This window comes from Haemaphysalis longicornis, unplaced genomic scaffold (assembly GCF_048455015.1).
Source record: "Haemaphysalis longicornis isolate Haplotype H1 unplaced genomic scaffold, Haemaphysalis longicornis Haplotype H1 scaffold_8, whole genome shotgun sequence".
Classification (NCBI taxonomy): domain Eukaryota; kingdom Metazoa; phylum Arthropoda; class Arachnida; order Ixodida; family Ixodidae; genus Haemaphysalis; species Haemaphysalis longicornis.
Window position 1 is genome coordinate 143,419,704 of NW_027526445.1, and position 15,352 is coordinate 143,435,055.

The 15,352-nt window shown below is 47.5% G+C and overlaps 1 protein-coding gene across 2 annotated transcripts in view; it reads right to left on the bottom strand.

Annotated features, from left to right (window-relative positions):
- LOC144148720 (uncharacterized) overlaps positions 1 to 14,723 on the bottom strand; it is a 35,934-nt gene extending 21,211 nt beyond the window's left edge. Inside the window, exons 1-2 of one of the 2 annotated variants that reach the window (XM_077680238.1) lie at positions 14,515 to 14,723; positions 2,951 to 3,053 (exon numbers count right to left, since the gene is read on the bottom strand). In XM_077680238.1, coding sequence (XP_077536364.1) covers positions 2,951 to 2,969 — 19 coding nt within the window. In that variant the 5' untranslated portion in view covers positions 2,970 to 3,053; positions 14,515 to 14,723. Of the gene's footprint in view, positions 1 to 2,950; positions 3,057 to 14,514 lie in introns of both variants that reach the window. The other variant, XM_077680239.1, reaches the window with a different exon arrangement.
- Between the last annotated feature and the right edge of the window lie 629 nt (positions 14,724 to 15,352).

Genomic DNA, 15,352 nt, shown 5'->3' on the forward strand with positions numbered 1-15,352 from the left:
GGCAAAGTGCCAAACATTTGAAGCGGTCGAGCAAACGCCGCTCGTGCCGCGTGTGCGGCGTAGAGGGGTCGGACCTGCGGCCAATAGGAGCACAGCTCGGCACCACTTGCACGCTTGGAAACCAGATGGCGTTGCTTGTATGAGCGCGACAAAAGCGCGGGCACACCAAAACGTTTGTCTTTTCTGCTGTGTGTGCGTATATTGATAAACAATTGGCGATTCTTATATAAAACCGCAAATAAACTTATATTTACCGCAAACCAGGCAGAAACAACTTGCCAAGAAAGTAAAATAAAAGCACCCTTGTTAAAATCACAACAACCTTTGCTGGTGGCAAACTTAATTCAGTCTGCAAACAAGGCGCATCTGAAATGCGAAAATCGCGGCGTTCGCAGGCCCCACGTAGACGACAATTCCAGGCATTGCGAACTTCGCAAGTGCGAATGTTCGTTCCAGCGGATTCGCAGGCGAAATTCGCTCCATGTAGAACGGGCTTTAGACGGAAAAGCGTTCGCAGATGCGTAGTCGCGCTGCTGGCCGCTGTGCTTGTTCGCCCAGCGCAAAAAAGTGCTTCCAGCACCCTAGTTTTACGCTGTACGGTAAAAATATCAGTTGATTTTATTTCTTTAGTACCTATATTGACTTCGCTGACTCTTCTCCCGCTTCAAGAGGCCGTATATTTTCCTACTGGCGTACCAGTCAGCGAAGAGTCGCATGTGCGCTTGTGCAGCGCTTGTGTGAAGCGACCTTGACTTAGAGCTAGATACAGTGTACAAACTAACCAAGTAAAGAAAGGCTGCAGGCACATTCTTTCATTCACAAACGTGTCCTGGCTTCGTTTCAACTGAGCTAACGAATTGCGACGACCCGTCGGCGGCCGGCGGACAAAACGCTGGGCCGACTGACTTTGTCTGAAGGCCGGGGAGCCGTGCAGTAGCGCAGCCAATCCGCCTCTTTCATTGCGGTGTGCTGCCACCTAGCGTGCCTAGCGGAAGTTGAAGCCGTAGGGTTTGCCGGCGTTTCCTCCGGCTGCGTTCTCGTTGTATGCACGGCAATCCCACATTACGGCGAGGAGCAGCCGAAGTTTTTCTTCTGTGTTGGTGTTATAACGCCTTAAGACGACAGCCCCTGGTCATCACATAATACCAGGCGGCTTCTTATCACTGAATGAGGGCTGGCAGAGAAATCTCGGACAGATCCGTGTGCCGTCCGAGTGGCAGCTCGAGCAGTACTTGGAGTCGTCTGGCATGAAGTGCGATCGCCAGTTCAACAAAGGCCGGCAGTTCGCAAAATGCCTTTAAGCGCTGGACACATGTACGATTGGTACACGCGATTCGCATGCGACTGATCGTTACGACTGTCGCCACTAGTCGTACGCTTGAATTTGAGACGGCCCGATGCGCGCATGAGATGCGTCGTCGGCGTCGCTCCGCCCACAGTTTTTGCACCATGGTCAACTACGACGATCGCTGAGCTGAATTTGTAGATTCTGCGCGTTTGTTCGCAAGAAATGGATAAAGCAAGCAATCGTGAAGCGTTTTCTGCCTTCGGAAACAGTCCGCGCACACGCCGGCCGCGCCTGCCAGCTCGGCACACTCAGCGGCTCGAACCGGCGCAGACCACGGTAGCAACCGCGCTTGTCGCTGCTCTTCTGAATCAATCTGATCGCTAAAAAGTTCCACATACGAGAAAGTAGGTGTTAGTGTGGTGAAAAATTGTGCTAGGGATTGTTGTCAGGGCTTATTTTAAAAGCGGCGATCAGATATATCTGCCGCGATGCAAGCCTACTCTGACCGGTCGCCGCGGCGCGCGGTGCGCCGAGCAGCCGAGAGATGGCGATACCTGCGCGGAAGCGTCGAAACAGGCTACGCAGATGTCTTGGTCACCGATCGCTCAAACGGCAGTTATAACTTAAATAGAGTTCCACATGCGAGAAAGGGTATGATAGTGTAGTGAAAAGTTGTGTTGCGGATTGTCATTCGCAGTTGCACAGATAGCAGCGATCAAATATCCGCCAGGATGCTAAGCCTACAGTTGCCATCACCCGAGCCGACGCGAGCGACGCAAGCCGCCGTAGCCGATCGCGTGCGGCCGACGGGAAGCGATAGAAGCCGGCACCGTTCCCTTTTCGGCACTCCGAGTTACAGCGGAACGCAGCACAAGTTGTGGGCATTATTCCGCGCACAACGAGCGCACACAAAAAATCAAACGATGTAAATACAACCACGACCCCTTCCCGCTTGTGCGGGAGCTGTGGGAATGTCGTCTGCTGCCCCTACTGGACTGCTTAGGGACTTGGCCGCTAGGGGATTGCGCATGCGCAGTGGGGTTGTGAAAGAGGCGGATTGCGAGCTCGGCTCCGCCTGACGTCACACGAAAACGCCACAGAAAATGGGCGAGTGTAAAGAGGAGGACAGCATTTTCGAATTAATTTTTCTACTAAATAAAATCGCGTAAACGTGCCCAGAGTGGTCGAAACATGGCCTGGGGACTCCGGACTACAATTTGCGCCAGTAATCCCGCAATGTTTACATATCACTTCAGTGTCCCTTTAAGCTTTGCCTTCATTTCCTTCCGCACAGCTCGTACCCGTAAAGGTGTGGTTCACTTGACCCCCTCTAGCACACATGTAGCTTGCTTTCAAATGTTTTGAAAACAATGCTTTTCAATTGCTTTAATTTCTCGCTGAAGTCCAAACTCACCAGTGCAGCCATCAAAGGGCAGCAGATAACCCAGTGCTGATTAAAGGCAGCAACCGGAAGCGAACTGGTGCTTGGTGCTGTGCGTGTCACACCCCACAGGTAGACAAGGGCACAGCTTCATTTAACTATACTTTTTTTTTTCAAACCCCACAATGCAAAACAACCATGCTGGCAACTGTCATCCTAGGAGAGCAGACCGGTGTGCAGCTGCCCAACAAAGTAAACACACTGTGACAATAACACCTCACCGCAGGATTGACAGTCCATGATGCTGCAGACGGCCACGCAGCTGGCGTATTCCAGGTTCCTCTTCAGATGTCAGCCCTGCTTCCGATGAACATAATCTGTACGCTGCTAGGACGAAGGAGGGGACGCAGAACAAGATGATAAATACCCGCCGTGCAGTGAAGACGAGGTAAGGAAGACAAAGGGACTTATCAAACGCGCAGAAAGGAGTGAAGCGTATTTGAGAATAAATCATTTAGACATGCGGGAGAAAACAATGCAAACACTCACAAAATGAAAGATCATATTCCCCCAAATTATTCAGATTTTTTTGGGAGCACAGGACGCCCGAACTGGGCCTGGATATTCCTTTTAAACAGATCTCTGGTAGTTCAGTGAATGATTCGCTACTAGGCAGAGCCAGCCTGGTTGCCACTGGTCTATGTAACATACTTGGTATATGGAGCGCATAGAAAACTGCGAAGCCATTATGCACCAGAGGATGTCCCCATTTGCAGTGCTGCTATTAGCAGCAGACTTGAGGGAAGGTGGTTTTGTTTGCAATCGATAACCTTTTCGCATTATCCCCTTTTGCTTGTCCTCTCCAGTACTCTGATCTTTCCTTGCTGACCTTCAGATGCTTGTGGTTCACTTTCTGCTTTGGAACTAGAAGCCTTACGGCATTAGGAAGGCAGACATCTCCTTTAAATGAAGTCAGGCGGGGCTGCCATATCCGAACACACTGCGTTTAGCCAGTTCGACTGACTCATTTCTGCCTACTGCACAGGCACCATCGCATGGGGCAGAGCTTTTTCTCATACAACTTGACCCACATTCAAACAGCAACGAAGTTCTTTTTCAAGATAGAGACCCTCCCATCACTACACAGTTCCAATGGTCCTTTTGATTCCACTTTTTACATGCAACTGTATTTCCCCCATGACTCCTTGTGGTTGTGCTGACTGCCTTTACACATTCAGAGAGCTTTCAAGACTCCACTGTTGGTCTCTTTTTTTCCGTCATTGCATGCACGCGCTTTCCATACAGTTGCCCTTGTAAATGTAATTGAAGAAGCTATGAAGGCAAAATGCATGCATGATTCAATACAAAGTCTGGTGTGTCCCAACAACAGTGATATCAGTTTCATTGCAAACTCCAAAAAAAGCTGGAGATGACGTTCAGTCTTGAGATGTATGACGCGAAAGCGTTACTTCGGCACCCACGGAGTGTTTCGGAATTGACTTGCTGCATTTACCATTTATAAGTTTAGGTACGAGATAGGTGTTCCTGTGCGTATGATGAGGAGACGTTCTGGGAGGGGAGTGGTGTAGTTGTCAACGGGGAGAACGCACGGGTCTTGGTCAGGTGCATTCTTGCCTTTCAGACCATTGCGTCCAGGTGGTAACGTGACATGAGGTTCCATCATTGTGAATTGATCAATATTTCTCGAGCGTTCGAGCACCCTTCATGCAGCCAAGGAATGAAGGCCCTTTGAGTTGGTGTAGAATGTTTAAACATGTATTCGATGGTTCCGCCATGTGGATTGCCAAGAGCATGGCTACCATTTCCGCTTTTCTATTCCTGTGTGTAAATGAAGGTAATTAAGTGAGAGCGATTGCCACGGTAGTCCACTACGACAATTCTTGCCTTCGAACTTTCGAACGTCCTGGGTTTTCGTTGTTTTTGGGACTTTCCTCGAAGGAATTGTATCGTGGCTTGTCGCTTGGCCTTGTGTACGGTTCAATAATTTTTTTTTGGTAGGGGGAGGGCTCTGTGGGAAGTCGCTGGATCGGTGACAATCCCCATGGAGTCGAGCCGTTATTTCTATGGAGGTGTGCCCATATTCCACAGTATGGTTGGTCCCAACTTTTAACCCAGACACCCATTCTTTTGCTAGGAGAGCTGTTTCTCAGATTTTTCTAAAGATATTATACGACACAATCAAGAACCTTGCGGTGTGAAAATTGAGAGACTGAGAGATGCCTCTTATGTTGTCCCTGTGGTGTTTGTTTGGCCTTCTTCTGGACGGCTAACTTTCTTCTACGCCCAGGTGTACAATATCTGCCTCATGATCATTGCCTGCATCAGTTTGGTAACTCGTTCTGTCATTCCTGACGTCCTGCACCGGCGGTTTACGATGTGGGCCAAATGGTCAAAGATTTCCGGTATTTTGACGATCGTGGGATCGGCTCTGCCGCTTCTCGGTAGGGCCATGTGGAGGATTCTTACGTCACTACTCTCCGGGATCCCATGCTAACCCATTTTGGGTCATTAATTGTTTGCCGGACAGAGCTTGCGGCCAGGGTCATGATAAATTTGACATTTAAAATCGTGACAGGGTCATGATAAATTTGAAACGATATTTTCACATTCGTGCAGTTAGACCCCATATACTCAGTGTTATTTCTTATTGCAACGCATCTTATTTCCTTTCGCGTTCAAATGACCCTTTTCTTGGGTTTTGAGAGCCTGGCGTTAATCTTTGGCATTTCTTTAGCTAGGTGACACAATGTTGGCACTGCCATTCTTTTCGGTCCTCGGAGATGCGCTTTGCTGGTGGCGTAAGTTGTGGACGCGGCTGGTGAAGGCGTCTGCCAAGCATGCGTCTACACACGGCGCGTAGAACGAACGTCATTGCGCCGGCACAAAGAATGATCAAATCGCATACCCTTTTTTTGGCACGGTCGGTTGTCGTCCTTTCTGATTGTCGTCCTTTCCAATAATTTCCGCGGCTTCGTACTATCGATAACGGCGAGCCTTCGTATCTGACTACCTCAGCTGTAGTTTCCTGTTAGCACCGATGACGTACTTCCGCGGACGCTTGATGGGCACTGCTGATATGTCGGACGGCTAGCAGCGAGGGCAAAATCTAAAAATGGGCCTAATAGCGCTATCGCGATAACAACGGAGATAAATAAAATATGAAGCACTAGCAACTCCGAAGCCACTTTACAATTTGTCTACAATGTCAACGAATCTTGTTTGTGCGAATGGCAGCCTTCGACCTATGCCACCGCCAAGCAATATGACTGATAAATTGTATTGGGGCCTCTAGCTACATTCGATCATAGCAGTTGAATACTAACATGCAGTTCTCGCACTGATAACTTTTTGGTGCTGGACCATATTACGTCTCTCCAGCCCACATCAAGTCATTGTGGCGCAGAATTTGAAGGTGTTCCTGTTTCCTTCGCTTCTTCATCTCAAAAAAGTATTTCATGGCTAAAACAGTGAGATACTCAAGGTTAGTTCCCTCAAACTGAGCAAAGCTGTATTTTGTCTTTATGGCACCCTTAATTCCTCTCAAACTCTTCTCGTTACCTATGGCACGGCAATGCCATTGCGTTTCAGCCTCCTTCCCAACGACTTATTTGTCGACGACCCAACCACTCGGTAAGGTACCAGCTATTATGTCTATTTGTCAATCTGAACATGTGCTTAATGCACTCTTCCGCTGAATTCCAACCATATTAAATACCAAATTGTCCCACTTACTCGAAGGGAATTGATGAGCCGGAGCAATAAGGCTATTTCAACAAAAACACAGCATTACCAGATTTTAGATGTTTAATCCCTCCAATACTTCATGTATGCGTTTTTCCAACTGTACACAGTTTTTGCAAGTGCTGCAGTAGTTCCGGGGCAAGTGTAGTTGACAGCCATACGAGCACGATACATCATATGGAGCAAGCATAAGAGACGTTTTACTGCGCAAGCACTCTGGCGGCCGCAATTGTGGTTTGGCGGCGGCGATGGCCTCGGCATTGTACCGAGCGAGCGAAGGCAAGGATAACGGCGGAGGAAAGTGTGGCTAAAGGGTACGGGGGAGGGAGGTATATGCTGAGCCCGCACGAGACGCTCGTCAGAGCGTATGGCGAAATTGTGAACGAGGACGGCGGCAGCGGTGCTAGGGCGCCATCTCTCTGGCTGCCTCCCCCTCGCACTTTCGGCAGACGTTACTACTATGTGCGTGGCTCCTGCGAACCACGTGACATTTTAGCGTGAGGGTTAAACACGATTTGCACCAACGCTCGTCAGCGGCAGTAGCGCGCGCCGCCGCGCGTTCGCTGATCACCCGATCACTTCTTCAGACGCAGCAGATATACGCAGTGGCCGAGAAGAGTACAGTTCGCGCTACTCACAAAGTTCGCATTAGGGATTATAGTAATCGTCAGTACACTTTTATATCACCTGGTGTGCCCATCGGCACACAAATTGAAACAGCAGGATTGATAATGATGTGATACCACCCACATGGTTGCGAAATTTTAGTCCCAGACAAACGAAAGGCTGACACGAAAATAAGAAATGGGCTGCAAACTCTGTGGGATGTATTCTTGCGTAGATGACACCCTTGCATCCTAGTTCATTATTATGATAATGTACCTTGATGTGCAATATGTAAATTCAACAAAACTAACAGGCAACCTCCATGTTACATAATACACATTTTTTTGGTCCCTCATATCAAGATATGTAGCAAGGAAGACGACGCTGCCCACGAATCTCAAAATGCCGGCACACAGAGTTATTACTTATCAGACACCCTAGTGAAGTGCAACGGTTGAGTTACATTGAGTGCGTGATTTCTCAAAAGGAAGTGTTGAGCGTTCCGTTCAGACGGAACGCTAAGTACTGCCAGAGTCCTTCAATGCTTTACATTGAAGGACTGGTACTGCTAAAGTTCCGTCCAGGCGGAACGCTAGCAAATGGGCAAACTTCGGTCCAGACGGAACGCCAATCACTGCCGGAAATGGCGCCCATTAGACGCCATTTGTCGTCTAATCCACCGGACTGGTTGAATCTTTTGGATGCGTGTGTCTGCTTGCCCGAGTTTTGAAGGATGCAAAAGGCAGCTGGACATTGTGCCTGTACATCGATAGGGATTTTATTCCCCCATGATTTTATTTTTTTATCCGTGGCTAGCGTTTTGTAATAGCTATACTTCACGCCTGCTTTACACTTCACGCGGTGAGAGCAGTCGGTCTTGATTTTTACTCAACCGGTCGAACCACTACGGCTCAGTCGAGCCAAGGCCGACATAGCCACCGGTATAGTTACGTCCGATCACCTGTAATAATTGACAGTGATTAGTACTTAGCAGTGACTAGCTAGTAAGTGAGCGAAAGAGGTTTATCCGTTTGGGTAAAAATAAATAAAGACTGCTCTCGCTGAAATTTTGGGAAGCGGACGTGGGGTAGCGGTTCAAAGTTCCGTCTGGATTGAGCTATAGATTTACTCCGATTATCTGGAATTATTAATAGTGATTATTAATTAACGGTGACTTGGGCTACTCGTCCCACCTCCATCGTTAATGATTTCCCGGGCACGAATGAGGCGTTAAAGACAAACTCAGTTACCTCAGTTACTGGAAGCAACTATTCCCTCCCACCGTACAAAGGTCACGAGAACGAATGCCTCGACGATGGCATCACGGAGGCGGAAGTAAAAGGAGCCCCCCTCAAACTCCTCCCTGGGTCAGTGTCAGGCCCAGATGGAGTAAAAAACGAAACGCTCCGAAACTGATAATTCTATTTCTACTCTCACGTCGTATTTAAACTACTTTTTGCAGCGCGGCTCATTTCCCCCGTTGTGGATGCACGCAAAAATTACCCTCCTTTTTAAGCCCATCGCGGATATCAAACCCATTTCCTTGACTTCATGCATGGGGAACGTCCTGGAACTATCTTATTAGCCCGCCTCACGTCTCATCTAACTCGTCATGGGCAATTTTTTATCTGCTCAACTAACCCGTCTAGCGGCTACCCCTGCAGGATTACACATTCTTGACAGAATGGGCCTTAATATCCCGACAGGCTTAGACTGGAAAATCCCCATTCCGCATGCCACCCACGCTCAACTCATAGTTCGGCCACTAATCCGCAATCAAAAATATGTGTCGTATACGTCTACCGCACAGAACGAAGAAAAAAATATACAGTCCTGGAAAGAATTACCGACAGGAACAAATAATAAAAATGTAAAAACGGATCAATAATTTCACTTTCTGCATTTGCGCAAATACAGTTATAACTGGAAGAGTGGACACGTTATAATAACGTAAATGGAGATAACTGGAAGAACAAATTAAAAAAATAAATAAATGAAATACAATCACCACATAAAAAAATGTGCATCTTATCCATCTCCTCCAATAAATAACAGACTAAAATAAAGATATCCCGAAAAAGAACGAAGGAAATACGAATACAAAATTTCGAAAACGAGAAGTGCCAAGAAGTGCACAGTTCGTGCTGTAAAATAACAAATAACGTAAATGGAGTTAACTATTGGAACGGATCTTCAAAACATAAAAAAACATGAAAATGTGGAAAAGTGGGGCAGTTTTAACAGTAATCATAAAACATCACAAATATAGCGGAGTAGCCTGTTTAATTAATCGTGGTGATAATTCGTATAAGCCCGGTGACCTAGCTGAGCTTTCTGGGGCATATAAGCAAAAATAAAGTGCATACAAATGTAAACATAACAGAGATGAAGTTCCAGCTCGTGATAATTACGCAGCTGCATGTTATGATGTGTTGCGTAGTTATAACAGACGTACGCTGACACAATTACGCGCTGTTTACTACGCACTGGTGAATGACTCCAAGGTACTCATGATAGTGTGAAGGACCATGGTGCGAGCGTACTACGATTGCTTTGTGCAGAACTGGCATGTATACAATTTTCCAAGCCTGCCTTCAGAAGCCTCACAAAAAAAAAAAAAAAAAAAATATCGTGGCATGCATTTCAAGCTGCAACCATGTTGTGGCTGAACCATTTACAAAATTGTATTTATGCGACAGATGTTTATGGAACACCCATGTAGATAACGTGTTAGGTGAGTGCGTAAGAAGGTTTTTCAGGGGCACTGAGTGCATATACGCACATTGACACATTAAAAAATAAATAACGACCCAAAACCGCAGCAGAGAGCGCGAGAATGGATTGCGCTTTGTTCGCGCGACCCCTTGATTGATTGATTGAATGCAGGGTTTAACGCGCCGACGCAACGCAGGCGATGAGGCGCGCCGTAGGGGAGGGCTCCGGATTAATTTTGACCACCTGGGGATTTTTAACGCGTGCCGAAATCTCGTGTGCATGGGCGTCCTTGCTTTTCGCCTCCACCATAAAAGCGGCCGCGCGGCCGGGAATCGAACCCGCGTCTTCATGCTCAGCAGCACAACGCCTTAGCCACTGAGCCACCGCGGCAGGTTGTTCGGGTGACCACTGCCTAATTTTGTACCCGCCGTCCACGTAATACGAAGTTAACAATAATCAAATATTCGTTCATCTCTTGTGCGTGACGTTTTAAAGCTGGCTGTTCGATTCAATTTGAGTGCAAGCTGCGAAAACTCGTGTTTTATCGTTTGCGCCAAGCTGCCGCGAAATATTTGATGCATAGGTGGCGAGCGCCGCGGTGCGGCGAACGGCGCGGCCACGCCCCCTATTCAACTTACGCTATCTCTGGCCATTTTGACGACCGGAGCAAAACGCGCGCGTTGATCCGGGATGATGTTCGAGGCCATGATTTACAGCGAGCATTCCAGCCCGCCTTAACGAGATGGCGCTTGCGCTACGCTCTCCACTACTGGCCTTAGCGCACGCGAGTTTCGGTTTCCACCGTGAACTGCCATTGTTCTCTGCGAAGCGCGCCGCTAGCAAAATGTGGACGCTACCAAGAATAGCCATAATGTAATATTGTGTACACAGTCTAAGTTCTTGTTCGCCGCGAAGCAGAACAACGCCCGCGGAAGCACTCCATTGCGCGGAAGCGTGCGAAGGCCCCCGTACGCCGCCACCACTCAAATTATTCCATCATTTGCTCCCTTCAGTTCCTCTCGTGAGCCTGGTGTTCCGCGTTGATTAGAAGGTAAATCAGATGAAGTGGGGAAAAGCAGAGAAAAATTTATTCTCCCTTCCCAAGAAATGTTTACAGAAGCGCTAAAGCTAAAAGTGCGCCCAACCAAGCAGTACGCGCGTGCGATCGATCGCCGAAATGTCAAAGAACCAAATCGAAAACGAAGAACGAGCCCGTGCGACAATTTTTCGCGCGCTAATAAACGCACCTACTATTGATATATATATATATATATATATATATATATATATATATATATATATATATATATATATATATATATATATATATATATATATAAACTTGCTTTCGCCCTGACGAAAGCAAGTGTCTTTGCTGAAACGTTGGCAACAATCGTGCTTTTACCTTGTTCAAAGTTTTCTTTTCTTATATATATATATATATATATATATATATATATATAAACGCATACTATTGTACGCCTTCTTCAAGGTCGATCTGTGTATTCTTATCTAGAATTATTCCTTTATCGCTACCTTCAAGTAACCGTTTCGACACAGTTCCCGCACGCGCCGTGTACAGAGATTTTACCAGAAATTTTCGGCGGACCGACCGGTCTATGGGGAAATGCGTTAGTTTTGGGACAGGACGTCATCAGTCCTAAGAAAGCTTTCGCTTTAAAAATGTTTTCACTTATCGAACGCAACTGTGGCTCGCAGATCGTATACGTTGTTTGTTTGGGGCCTCTGCGATCGTCATGTATTTTTCGAGAACCACACTCGCTGACACCAATATGTGCGAGGGCTTGAGTGATAAATTTCGTTGCACGGGCCTTGCTTGGGTTGGAGCGGATTTGCCGCAATATATTCAGCCTAGAACGATTCGGCGCCACAACTGAAGGGCTGCCACAAAATTAAGTTGCTCACTTCCACTCCCTGTAATCAAATCCTACGCACGGTTCGAATCATTGGCGTGCGTGTTTATCGCAGTTAAGCAATTTCCCAGGAATAATTGCAATTGCAGTGAGTCTAGCAAAACTTACTACAGGAATAGACAAATAAAAATAAAATAAATAAATGCTAGCGGCAGCAAAAAAATACCTTGTCACATGTGCTGCCAAACTATGCATAAATAATAAATACAAAATTGTAAAAAGGGTCAAGTGAACAGCCTTATGTGCCAGCTCGAAAAAAAAAATATTTCCCGTGCTTTCTAAACACTATCTAACCAATTCATCGTTTAAACTGCGCGCAAAGTTACTTTGGGATTTGCGCACGATCACCTCTCGTGCAAAAAGAGTATTGCCCCACGTATGCCATTTTTTTTTCGTGCACTGAGTGCGACATTTGGAAGTTTCAAGAGGCAAGCTTATTTAGCAGCAAGTTAGCACCCACCGAATAGGCAGCAGCTCATAACCACGTGGAAATGGATAGAAGGCGTGCCCCGCCAATTAATGAATTAAAACTGGGTGCTAGCTGAGAGCTACATCTGTTTCATCTTATGTAAAAACATGAGGAAACGGGCGAGGAGAAACGTTCAATTTTTGCACTCGTGCAGCCTTGATTCGTTTTTCAGTCCTCCTTATAAATAAAATCTTCCGCAGGCCTGAAAGGAAAGCTCTCAAAACGAAAGCTTTCAAAACGATCCTTTAGAACTCCATTATTACATGCAGTATTGCATCACCTTGCATGACGATGCAGATGGAAGGCTTTGCCGCTCTAATAGAGTACCGGGGTGAATTAAAGAAAAGCGAACAACATAGCGCACAGCCTCCGCCGCATGCAGCAGGATCTGGCTGCAAAGTCAGTGAACGGTGCGAATGCGCACTTCTTTGAGAGTGACACTGTGGCCTACATTTATGGGAGATGCTTGGTCAAGAAGCGACGCCGGTCGTTTTTCGAGGCGCCTTTTTGAGCTGTGTCGCCACTGAGCAGTGTGGTCGTTGAAGGGCATCATGCTAACTGCAATCAGCGTGCTGCGCGCTCCGCTCCCGAATGTAATAGATAATCGGACGCCCAGGGGCGACAGACCATAAAAAGACACCTCAAAACAAATGACCGGCGTCGCCAACTATTTCCCCTAGCAGTAGGCCACACTCTCAAACGCTCTGAAAGGAATGCGCATGCGTGAAGTTTACTGACAGTGAAGCCAGACGGTGTGGCATGCGTCAGGGGCTGTGCGCTCCGTTGTTCGTATTTCTTTTAATCACCCCTGTATAATGGCGGTCACACCACCGCCTCCTGTATTTTTACAATGCCAAACGCATCAGCCCAGACTGGCAAACCAAGCCCTCTCCTTCTACTTCGGCTTCTCTCCCCCCAAATCGGTAGCCTTCCCAGTGCTTTAGTCACGTGACCGGTTCATCTTGGGAGACGCGTAGTGGAAAGCGGCAACGTTGGCAAAATGTACTCCGCCGCAGCTCTGACATTAATGCTGGCGCGAGCGCCATGACCTTGCGAATCTCAAACATCGGTTGCCTTGGCAACCAGGCACAAGCCGCTCTCTAATTCAGTTACGGTCAGGTGATCCCGGTTCACATCAGGGCCCCACCTTACGACATGTGGATACTGCATGCGTACCGCTCACTCCCATTGGGAAGCGCGCGATGCGTTTGGCATCGTAAAATACAGGAGGCAATGGTCACACTTAAGGAGAACGCTGGAGAACGGCGCCACGTAAACAGCGCGCATGCGCGTTGTGAGGGCAGAAAGAGTACAGAGCTGATCACCTCGGGTGGCAGTGCGTCGTCTGCTACTTCCGTGCTGCCGGCACAAGCAGCGTACGTTGCCAGTGGCCGGGCTATATCAAACAGTGCACCTATGAAGAAATTTAAAGCTTTTTTTTCTGCAGAGACGCAACAACTTGATACTAGAAATCAAGAACCTATCGCGGTCTTTTCCTCATACGCACATCACGATTCTGCCGCCGTGACGTTCGCAAGCATGAATCGCCACCGCAAATTGCAAAACATCTCCGATCAGGCACCTGTCTTGTTCAGGGACCCTTGCCATGTTGAGATCCTGCGGCCCTTCGGTCGTTGGTGCGATTTCGCGCCCATTTTACAGCGTCTTTCGGACAATGAAACCTCCGTGAAACGATGGCGGCTTGTTCATAAAATCAGAACATGCCCAAAAAGACTAGCATCCCCAATGTGTTAGTGTAAAAAGTGAATCAAAACCACCAATGTTCTGGGCATATTTACGTTACAAAGATAAAACTTCCCTGGAAGTTTTATCTTTGTAACGTAAATATGCCCAGAAATAATGCGTGCGGTGGCCGCGCATTATCAGTGTGGTCGCACATGACATAGATTTAGCTGCTCGCGGTGACGGTTCGTAAAAAAAGCATTCGGACACATTCATAATGCAATAAACGAGTAAATAAGAAATTGGGTGACCGACATCAATCAAAACAGTGCTTAAAAAGCGCCGTCCACTGTGCTGCGCGCAGCTCATGACTTAAAAAAAAATTGTTGGGCGAGTTGGTTCATGTTCACTGGAAAGAATAAAATGGGCGCTAAAGAGACGGAGACGAAGTTGACACAAAAAACACACGCAGGTGCCAACCACATATACAGGCGCCAGCCAGACACATGCAGACCCGATGATGGAGGGTTGAGTCGAGGGTTTGTCGACTCAACACACCTCGTATAAGCGGACGGGTTGAAAAATTGAGAAGTTTCTTTTTTCGACAGCATGTACAGGAATGGTGATAAATGTGTCTAGTGGGATCGGCAGCACGTCAACGACGGCGGACGCTTACCTGCGGCGCCTGCTTTTCATGCAGATGGTCGCCTGGGTGTGTGTCCCGCCAGCCTTCTTTAGGGAGCCTCACGGTACCAACGGAAGCCTGGACCGGCTGCACCAACGACCATCGCACCCAACCGACTTGCCGCTGCCGCCATTCACGGAAAAATCCTCAGATGATGCGCAATGCACCGCCAAACTATCAGCTGATCTACCACGCTTTGCCCCCTTCCCGACGTCACGTGTCAACCACGTCACCGATTCGACGCCTCCCCACCAAGATAAAACCACGAACGTCGCTCATATTTCCTCCAGTGGGCTCGGCAACGCGTCGAAGATGGCGGAGGCTTACCTAGGACGCCTGCTTTTCATGCAGATAACAGACCGTTACTCCTTCTTTGACGAACAAACACGGTTATCCTTTGGAATCTATTGTTGGACGGAAGCCCGTCTTGTCGGGGTGAACAAGACTCCCTTGTGGGAGCCGAAACGTCTTTTATTTTACGAAATGTATTTTTTGGTCGGTGTTTTTATTCCCTGTTGTATCAAGGTTATGCTTTGATAGAGTTGTCGACCCCACGGTATTGCATTGCTGCCTTGTATCAATACTGCTACTATTTTCTAAACCTGCTGCTTCTTTTCGGAAATATAGAAGGAAACCCTGGTCCAACTACACGTTCCGCTCAAACCTAAACTACTGGTGATGTCTTGGCAGCTGTCGATGAAATTCCATTACATCAAGCCTCCCTTATAAAAGAAAGACTGGCTGTATTTTTCTTGATTTTCCCAAAGCTTTCGGTCGTGTAGCCCATTGCCGTCTGATTTCTAAATTATCTGCCCTCCAATTAGACTCT